The following is a 10,557-nucleotide window of genomic DNA, read 5'->3' as shown; positions in this document are numbered from 1 at the left end:
ATCTTTGTTCTCTCGGAGAAAGGCTAAGATGTTGTTTTTGAGTTCAGGTATTAAGTTGGCTCCGACACGGACGGTTTGATCAGGCTTTTCGGGGTCTAAAGGTATTTCGTCAATTTCGAGGTCGTTGGGATTGTCTGGTGTCGGGCCATGCTGTAATTGCTATGCGGTTCTCATGGTTGGTTTAAGGGTTGTTTTGTAGAAATGTTTGGCTTTGCGGGGTTCCCCTTTAATTTCTTGGACTCCCCATGGGGTGGGAAATTTGATTGATTGGTGGTAGGTGGAAGGAATGGCTTTCAATCGGTGGATCTAGGGTCGTCCTAATATGGCATTATAAGTTGATGGGCATTCGACGATGTTGAATTTGGTTTGAGGGTTTAGGCCTCCTGCATAGGTTGGAAGGGTTATGTCTCCTAGAGTTGACATGCTTTCTCCACTGAAACCGACCAGAGTCGTCGACCTTCTGGTAATGTCGCTATCTTTTAATCCCATGTCTTCCATGGCCCTTCTGAACAGGACATTTGCGGAGCTTCCTCCGTCGACCAGTACCCTTCGAAGCAGACAATTCCCGACGACCAAAGAAATTACCAAAGAGTCTTCATGCTCTCTGTTGATGTTGTTGACGTCGTCATCATCGAAAGTAATTGACATCGCTTCCAGCTTCTTTTCCAGGGGGTCTCTGATCTCGTCCGGGACATCTGCATTATCTATCGTCGACTTTGCGATCCTCTTTGCTGCAGAGTAGGTTAGTCCACAAATATCGGAACCACCAGTGATAACATTAACTATTACCTTAGGTACAGGGGGCTTGGGAGGTCCAGCTGTCGTCGTTTCTGGCTCACGGTGACCTGCGTCATTGCTTTTCTTTTTCCCCAATAGATGCTTGAGGTTGCCTCTCTTCAGCTGGAAAGCGACCTCTCTTCGCAGGGCATAGCAGTCTTCCGTCTTATGGCCATGATCGCTATGGAACTCGCACCATTTGCTCATATCCTTCTCCGATTCTGGCTTGTTGCTCTTTGACGGCCAGCGCACTTTGTTTCCTAAGGGCTCCAATTCTTTTACTACCGCTACGATATTCACGTCGAAGCCATACTTCGATATCTCGGGGTATTGGGGGGCGTCAAGGATATCTTCGACCCGCACAGCATTAACAGAGCGTGATCTACTTGTTGCCTCGTAAGGCTGATGCCGCTACGATCCTCTTGGGTTGCTTGGGGCCTTTCGATCGGACGAACTTCTGGAACTTGGGTAGGAACTGCGATTGGCGATATCTACGACAAAGCGCATTTGATCCACAGCTCTGGTCCGGACTTCTTCAAATGTTGAGCATGGATATTTGACCATATCTTTGTACAGGTCCGAGTCCGTATGCAATCCGCGGAGGAAGGCTTCAATGGCAATCCTATTGTTGACATTCTTGATTGAGACTTTCTCTTTGTTGAACCGAGACCAATAAGCTCTGATGGTCTCCTTGGGACCCTGGACGATCCGATACAGATCGCTCGTCTGCTTGTCGAACTGCCTACTACTTTCAAAATGGGAATAGAATTTGTTATCTAACATAGCAAAACTAGTTATACTACCTGGTTCGAGTTTGCCGAGCCACTTGAAGGCGGGGCTTGTCAGCGTCGCACCAAACGACTTGCACATGCATGCTTCCAAGCACTCGAACGGGATCGAAGCTTGCCACATTCTCTGCTTGTAGTACTCGACATGCTGCTCTGGACAGGTCGTTCCGTCATATAGCGACGTAAACGTCGGGAGCGACAATCTTCTGGGAATTCGGGCCAGGGTCAACTCGTCGCAGAGAGGGGTTGCTGCGAATCCATCTGGAGCTTCTCGCTGGACGGGGATCGGCACGCCGGGCATCTTTTTCATCATTGACAGGACCTTAGAGTTCTGCTTTTCTAAGGCAACCAACCTCTGGAGCAGGATTTCCGTCTGGTCTGGCTGCGGGCTACCTTGGTCGTCGCCTAAAGTCCGAATGGTCCCTTGCCCAGTATTCCTGACAGGGGGGTCCAAATTCATTTCTCCGTCACTGGATTCAGTATCAGTGTCATGGGGGGACTCAATGAAATCCAGCGATGGCATTCTGGGGATCAGGCCTAGGTGCCTTGGCCGGCGACGACGATTGCTCTGGGCGGACTCCAATTGCTGACGGAGAGCAGCGGCATCAGAATCTGATGCTTCTTTTTCCTTGCTGAGACGCTCATTAGATTCCCTAGTTGCTTCAAGGTCGGCTTGAATTTTCTCGTAAGCAGCTTTTAGCTGTTCTTGGGTCATTTCGTCGGCTGACATATTGAAGGTTTTGGCGAGGAATTTTTAGATTTTACCTAGTTGTAGCCCCACGGTGGGCGCCAAATTGTTTATGCTAATTTTTGCTAAGTGGGATTGAGTATCAAAATCTAGGCTACGGATCAACTAAGCAAAATCAAATGTAAGGCAAAAACAAAAAGAGAATAAATGACACGAGGAATTGGTGACGCGGAAAACCCAATGAAGGTAAAAACCGCGGGTAGAATGAGGATCTACCAAACTTTCACTATGCAAAAAATAATATCAGTTTACAAGGTTGAGTGTATGGTGTGTATCGTTGGATGATGGCTATACTCGTTGCTACCTTGCCTTTTATATAGATGGTTTGCTAGGCTGAACCTAGCCGTTGCAAGGAGATAAGATCATGCCCATGATTTTTCGGATGTTGGTTGCTAAGAATATTATCCCTCTGTTTTGAACTCCAACGGACTGGCTTGGCTGAAGTTGGACTAAGTCCTTGCTTATCTTCCTCCTAAGAAATAGGGAGTCGTTGTTTGACTTTGTCTTTCGTCGATATCTTCATCGTCGTCGAGCTCACAGCTTCGTCAGGGGGAGTCTTCGTCATTGACCTTCATTGACCGTCGTTGACTAACTCTTGCAGATTTTTACCCATAACAATCATCATCCAAAAAGTAGGAAAATATCCGTTGAAAGATAGCAACAGATCAAAAGCATGATAATCAGAGGGCATATCAAACCACTCTAGGTTATCCGAGTTTATCCTATTCCATATAATTGTCCTAATACATAAGATGAAAATATAAATTAAAGCAGTAGAAAGATAGTTGTTGATAAGAGCAGCAAAGGGAACGAGCAGCTGCAGGGGAACACTATGAATTCTGCATATCAGGGATCTCCAAAGCATAAGTCTGGTAGACTTCAGGTGGAGGGTAGGAGAAAGGGAATTTTTCTCCTGTCTTGTACTTTATTCTTCCCATGAAAGCAAGCTTGTCTGCAAAAAAGTTCACACATCTGTTTGCATGGAAAACACGAACATCCCAATTTCGCCATCTTCAAAAGACTTTGGATCTTTCAACATCTTGCTAAGGCTGTCAGCATCAGTTTCAAGCTTCTTGCTCTCAATTGAATCGATTCTAAGGTAAATTGTTTTTTTTTTCCTTTAAAGCATCATCGACTATCAATTTTACAATCTATGGTTTGCTTTTAATTTTATTTTCATTATTTTTAATTTTAGGTAACTGATTTATTAAGGTATTGCTGCAAACTGTCAATTGTAGAATAGTGTTTATCGAACCCCTAAATTAATTTTTATCAGTAGTTTGTTCACTACTTCAATTTGGAGACTAGGGTCAATCGCAATTCTATAGAAGCCACCAGATCTTTTTCTTTCTCCTGTTCTTCTTCGATTTTTTTTTCATTGTTTTCTTTCAATTTTCTTACACCATGCTTTGAATTATGAATTGATTGTTTTTTTTTAAAGAATGAATTGATTGTTTGTAGTCTTGATATATTTGAATTTTATGTTGGATGTTTAAGCCATTTGTTGATGATTATTTGATTTTTTTTAAAAAAAGAAGGCCTTTATATGTTGCTTTTAATTGAAAGTATCAATTTAAAATTGCTTTGATTGGGGGAGAGCAATTGTGTTTGTTGATAGGGAATTTTTCAATCTAATTTTTCCTCAATTTGGGAAATTTCAACTAATTTGCAATTCTGAATTGGTTTCTGATTAGGAGTTTAAGTTTGTGATGTTTCAGAAACACTTTGTTTATGTTTTAAACGTTTTAGTTTGTCTAATTTCAATCTAGAGAGTTGTCCAACTTGGGGGAGTGCAAGTGTGTATATTATTGGTTCATGCTAGAAAGTGTGTTTGATGCTGAATTTGAGAGGATATAACAATCTGTTTTAGATATTGGATCGCTCTTAAGACAATCTGTTTATAGTCAAATAGCCTAATATAGTAGTAGATCAATTTTTGCTACATCTAATTTCAGTTTTCGAATTTCTATGTTTATAAATTTGTTGATTTTATTTTACTGTATGAAATTCAAGGTTTTTTTTTGTTACAGATTAATGTTGCTGAAAATACAAATTTGTTTGTATTTTTGCTATCTCACACTCTTCATCATCATTTCACAAGTATACAACTACAAAACTAAGAATAGTATTAGCTTCTATAAAAATTTGATGTTTAAAACTTTGTCGTCCTCATTCTTTATGTGTCTTGAGTCACTAACTATGGCCTTTTCTTACATGTGACATATGTTTATAAGGTAAATTGGTGTATACTGTGTAGTGCTTATTGCTATGATGTTGAGTTGGTTGTCAACTGATTGGTGCATGAAGAAAAATTATTCCTCTATCTTTACTTTTTACAGGTTTTGGGAATGACTCAAGAAGCTGTAACGTGCTATCAGCATGCTCTTCAGGCACGACCAAATTATGCGATGGCATTTGGTGAGCTTCTAGCTATCTTTTATCTGCCTCAATTACTTCTATCATTTGTTAATAGTTTTGAGATTTTATAAAAAGTTATAACAATGATTTCTTTATTGTGATGTTCTGGTAGTTTCTCCCAAAATTGACAATGCTTTTTACACCCATTTTGTGGATGGAATTACGTTCTTTTTTTAACCCAAGCTTTGGAAGACAATAGCTAATTGCTTCCTACCGTTGGTCTAATGGATAAAAGTCCAATTTTTCTTCACAAACCACAGAGCTTGCAATTTAAAGTAGGCCCTGTCCATTGGTAGAAGTTTGTTGTGCTTAGGAAATTATATTAGCTATGCTCCTATTCCACCTTGTTGCACATAATTGACATTTTGTTATTCTAATTTTTAAATATCTTCTTTCCCATCTATTTTTATAGATTATCTTGAAAATATAGAGGTGGACACTTGAAATATTTTTAGTCATGCTACTGAAAATATCCTTTTATTCAAAGCCAATACCTTTAGTAATGAGTGTTGGTAAAATAGTTGTTGACATCAATAACAAACAAAAAAAAATTAGAACTTTCCTGGATTGAAGATCCCAAACTCACAGTCGCGCCGTGGAACAAAATCCACTGCCTTAGAAGCGAAATACGCCACCACCGGTACAAGTTTCCTAGTGACGCACGCCCCCCAAATTTAACGCAACTCTCTCCGTAATCCGTGCACCCGAACTCGAAGAGTGGGATTGCTCAAGAACTGTTCAGATCTCAAAAGGTAGGTTTGTGTTTTCGGCTAGAAAAGTGAATAAATCTCATGAAAGGTAAGACTCGTATTTATATGAGTCCCGGAAAAGGAAACACGCAAAGCAAACCGACCTAGGAAAAAAGGCGGGCCCGATCGGGCAAGCTGCCGCCCGATCGGGCGCGAGATCGAGTTTCTCCAGACGCAGTGTCGCGCCCGATCGGGCGGACACCGCCCGGTCGGGCGATCTGAAAACCCCATCCCGGGCGAGCCATCGGGCGAAGCCGCCCGATCGGGCTCGTCAAAAACTCGAGTCCGCCGCCCGGTCGGGGGAAGCCCGCCCGATCGGGCGCGAGAGTCCTCGTAGAAAAACTCTTGTCCGCCGCCCCGTCGGGCGAAGCCCGCCCGATCGGGCGCGAGAGTTCCCTATTTTTCCTTGACCATCTCCGCCCGATCGGGCGAGAGCCGCCCGATCGGGCGCGAGTCATCCGTTTGCATTACCTATTTCCAACAATCCCCCACTAATGTGAGCGGATCTTCAACATGAAATCTGAACAGTAAATGAAAGTCTTAGTACTTAAATGCTAGTATCCAAAGGTTTGAACTAACACATTAGTGCACAAGGTTTTCAACACTTCCCTAGTGAGTATCCTAAGATTTGAACTCCTAGGAGCGAGGAAGGGACCTAGAATGCACATACCTTGACTTTAGAGCTTAAGCAACTCCGCCAATCTTGGCCAACACTTGGGCTCTCATGAGTACTTCAGGAAAACAGTACTCCAGTCTTCCCTTGAGAGAGGCCACCTCTCGTACTCACGTAGGTGTTCATCCTATGTGTCACTCACACACGTTCCCAGCAAATTTAAAGGTCTTTCCCTGCAGGCTTAAACATGTTTAAGCACCTTGCAAACCAGAGAATTACATGCAATGGAACTAGAACATTAAGAACATAAGTTCAACCCTTCAACATTAAGAACATAACTCACTTAAGAACCTCCATCTATCCCTGCTCAGAAAACAACTGGGCTAATGACATTAAGAGATAAACTCATCCTAACAGAATCTAACTGGTAAAACTTACCACTCTTATAGAGTAATAGATTCAAACACATGATGCATATATTACAAATCCACATGATTCATGCCAATGAAACAAATAAACCAAAACAAGTTCCTGATTTATTAAGACCAATGTATCATGTCACATAGCTAGAATAGCTACCATTTCAAGTCATTACAACAAAGGTCCTAAACCCATACCAGTTGATGACTCCACCACTAGTCTACGACTTAGTCCTTTAGTAAAAGGGTCTGCCAGAATTTTCTCTGTTCGAACATAGTCCAACGAAATAACCCCATTCACAATAAACTGCCTCACAGACTCGTGTCTGACTCTTATGTGCCTTTTCTTACCGTTGTAAATGCTATTTTTAGCAACACATATAGAGGCTTGTGAATCACAATGCATAGACACAGGTGACGACGACTTCCCCTACAAAGGAATATCAATAAGCAAATTTCTCAACCAATCTGCCTCTTTTGTAGCAAGATCCAATGCGATGAACTCAGCTTCCATAGTTAATCTATCTATACACGTCTGCTTACCAGACTTCCATGAAACCGCACCCCCACTAAGGGTAAACACATAGCCACTTGTAAAGCTTGTTTCATCATTATCCGTTACCCAATTTGCATCACAATACCCTTCAAGAACCAAAGGATGGCCAACAAAATTCAATCCCCGAGACATGGTTCCACATAGATATCTGAGCACACGCCTTAAAGCAACCCAATGTTGCTCACTAGGACAATGAGTATAGCGACTAAGTCTACTAACAGCAAAAGCAATATCAGGGCGAGTGCAATTCATCAAAAACATCAGACTACCAAGCACCTTAGCATATTCAGTTTGAGACACACCGTCCCCCACATTTTTCACCAAAGTTCCAGAAGGATCAAAAGGAGTTCTCAATGGAGGCAAATCAAAACAATTAAAGTTCTTCAGAATTTTCTCCACATAATGAGACTAAGACAGAAAATACCCTTTCTTGGTTTTAGTAACTTTAACACCAAGGATCACATCTACCTCTCCCAAATCCTTCATCTCGAACTTTGAATTTAAATATTTCTTAGTTTCATTTATGACATACATGTTTGTGCCAAACAGGAGCATGTCGTCAACGTACAGGCATAATATCACACATTGCGCACCAAACATCTTAGAGTACACACATGCATCACTACCATTGACAACAAAACCAAAACTAAGAATAGTTTTATGAAATTTTTCATACCATTGTTTCGGAGCTTGTTTCAAGCCATTCAAGGATTTCTTTAGTCTGCACACCTTATTCTCCATCCCAGGAACTACAAAACCCGGAGGTTGCTCCATGTAGATCTCCTCCTCCAAATCGCCATTCAGAAAAGTTGTCTTAACATCCATCTGATGCACAATCAAGTTGTAAGATGAAGCTAAGGCAAACAAAACACAAATAGTGGCAATTTTAGTCACAGGAGAATAAGTATAAAAATAATCAAGGCCAAATTTTTGAGTGAATCCTCTTATCACCAATCTAGCTTTGAACCTTTCCACGGTGCCGTTGGTTCTCATTTTCCTCTTGAAAATCCACTTGCACCCAATAGCTCTGCTCCCTTTTGGCAGATCCACAAGCTCCCAGGTTCCATTTGACATGATTGAGTCAAGCTCACTGTTTACAACTTTCTTCCAGAATGTTGCATCCACTGAACCCATAGCTTCTTCAAACGATTTCGGATCTTCATCCACAACCTGTAGACACAGCATGATCTCATCTAGATCATCTTTGAACTCACCTAGATTTCCGCACTCTGCTATAAAGGCTGTTAGGAAATCAGGTCCAAAGCTTGTCTCCACTCTTTGCCTTTTACTTCTCCTAGGTTGAATATCACTTTCAATCCTAGGGGAAGTATCTTCTGGCTCTGCAGATGAAGAAACTGAAGAAACATTGTTAAAAACTAAGATTTTCTTCAAAGGAAATACCTGTTCAAAGAACTCTGCATCACGAGATTCAGATATAGAGCGATCTTCCAGACTCATAAACCTGTATGCGGCACTATTCTCAGCGTAGCCAATGAATACTGTATCATAGTGTTGATCTTAAGTTTTGATGATGACTCAAGGAACCTAAGCAAACCCATAGGAGCTTTAATTTTTGTCTATTAGCTTTGATGTACTTGGCAGGTTCTTATATGCAACAAGGTTCTAGAGTCAGAATGGAGCATGGAACAAGGTCTAAGGAAGAGCTGTGGATAAGTATAGAAGACAATCAGAAGCCAAGTTCCTTGAGTGAGGAACTGAAGCTCCAGAGTCGAAGCTTCACAGTATTTCAAGGAGTCTATTGTATATCTTTATTGTTTATTTTAGGCTTCTTGTATTTTTGCTAAGTACATTGTTAATTGATAGGATTTAAGTGGATTTAATTTTATAAAAGATTTTATTTTCCATACTTTCACTGGTTTTAATATTATTTCGAAAAATTATCTTTTTAGTCAAAAATATCTTATTTATCAAAGGATATTCTGTTTTGATTTTATCCTATTATTTTGGAAAATCTGACTTGGTAAAAACTCTTTTGAAAACGGATCTTTTACTTGGTCAAGGAGGTTGAGAAAATTAAGGGAGCAGTAAACCACTTCCTTGTATATGCTTCAGCTTGCTGCCTAAGCATCCACGAACTACACTTCCTAAATTAATGGAAGTTGTGGTGTAGTGGGAGTTAAGACAAACGTAAAAGTTTCAACTGCTTTCCTCCTGTATAAATAGGATTAGTTTTCTGTTTTGAAAAGTACACTTGAGCATTACAATTCTTAGCTTTTCTAAAAGAGTCAAAAATCCACTTAAGTCCTTGAGTGTCTTTGTACTTAGCATCTTAGAAGTTTTATCTTGAGTTGTATTGGGGTAGAGTTTGGGTAAACTCTAGAGTGTGTAATTGCTTTGAGTGAAGCAAGGAGAAAGAGAGAGATTCGAGAGCTTATCTGATTGAGGGATCAGTTGAGGGGGAACTTAAGTTCGTTGAGGAACTTGAGTTTAGAGTCTTAATTTGTAATAGGTTGTTTGCCCTATTATTATTAAGAGTTGAGTTTAAAATCCCTTGTGGTCGTGGTTTTTCTTCTTGATTAGGGCCAAGAAGTTTTCCACGTAAAATCTCTCTTGCACTTTGAAGTTTTTGTTTAAGTTTCTTTAAGAATTTCGCAAAAATTACCCTAGTTCCTCTAATACAATTCACCCCCCCCCCCCTCTTGTATTGTTCATTCGAGTCAACACATAGGTCCTATAACCTCATGAGCGCTTGAACGATGGATAGCCCACCATAGCTAGACACCCCCACACTTTCATGTGATTCAAGTTTGGAGCATAACCCTTCCATATTTCATATGGAGTCTTGTCTAACTTCTTGTGAGTTACTCTGTTCTGTACATAATTAGCTGATAGAACCACTTCACCCCACAAATTGTCTGGCAACCCGGAACTAAGGAGAATTGCATTCATCATTTCCTTCAAGGTCCTATTTTTCCTCTCTGCCACACCATTTTGCTGCGAAGTATACGGGGCCGATACTTCGTGAATGATTCCCTCACTTTCACATAAGTCCTTGAGGAAATCGGAACCATACTCTCCACCCCTATCTGAGCGAACTCTCTTTATTTTCCGCACCAACTAATTTTCTACCTCTGCCTTATACACAAGAAACTTGGACTCAGCTTCATCCTTCGTCCTTAAAAGATACACCTTTCTATATCTAGAACAGTCATCGATGAAGGTGATATAGTAGCGTTTCCCGCCTCTACTTTCCAAGTTCTTAAAGTCTGCTAAATCTGAATGAATTAGCTCAAGTGGTGTGGTCTCTCTCTTCGTGACAGATTTGTAGGGTTTCTTCACGAATTTAGACTCCGCACACACTTCACATTTTTCGAATCCATCTAATGACATATTTGGGAGCAAATTTAAACTTTTCATTTGTTTCAATTTAGTTGCACCAACATGACCCAACCTACTATGCCATAATTCAAAGGACTCAACAATATAAGCAGAAGTAGAAATCTTATTCATTGAAGGAACAGTTACAAT

General features: G+C 40.8%; 1 protein-coding gene across 1 annotated transcript; it reads right to left on the bottom strand.

Annotated features, from left to right (window-relative positions):
- Positions 1 to 306: 306 nt before the first annotated feature.
- Positions 307 to 2,280, bottom strand: LOC145557889 (uncharacterized). The gene is made up of 2 exons (XM_081619067.1): positions 1,233 to 2,280; positions 307 to 1,127 (listed from the first exon to the last, which is right to left on the bottom strand). The coding sequence occupies exons 1-2, from the start codon at positions 2,278 to 2,280 to the stop codon at positions 307 to 309; spliced, it is 1,869 nt and encodes a 622-aa protein (XP_081475193.1).
- Between the last annotated feature and the right edge of the window lie 8,277 nt (positions 2,281 to 10,557).

Source organism: Chenopodium album, chromosome 9 (genome assembly GCF_948465745.1).
Source record: "Chenopodium album chromosome 9, dcCheAlbu1.1, whole genome shotgun sequence".
Taxonomy (NCBI): domain Eukaryota; kingdom Viridiplantae; phylum Streptophyta; class Magnoliopsida; order Caryophyllales; family Amaranthaceae; genus Chenopodium; species Chenopodium album.
This window is presented reverse-complemented; position numbering and strand designations above follow the sequence as displayed.

Bases quoted from the DNA above. Each gene is read 5' to 3' on its own strand.
- LOC145557889 (XM_081619067.1), bottom strand. From the start codon at position 2,280: ATGACCCAAGAACAGCTAAAAGCTGCTTACGAGAAAATTCAAGCCGAC. The intron at 1,128-1,232 runs GTTCGTCCGATC...TGCGGGTCGAAG, and splicing joins TTCCTACCCAAGTTCCAGAA to ATATCCTTGACGCCCCCCAA.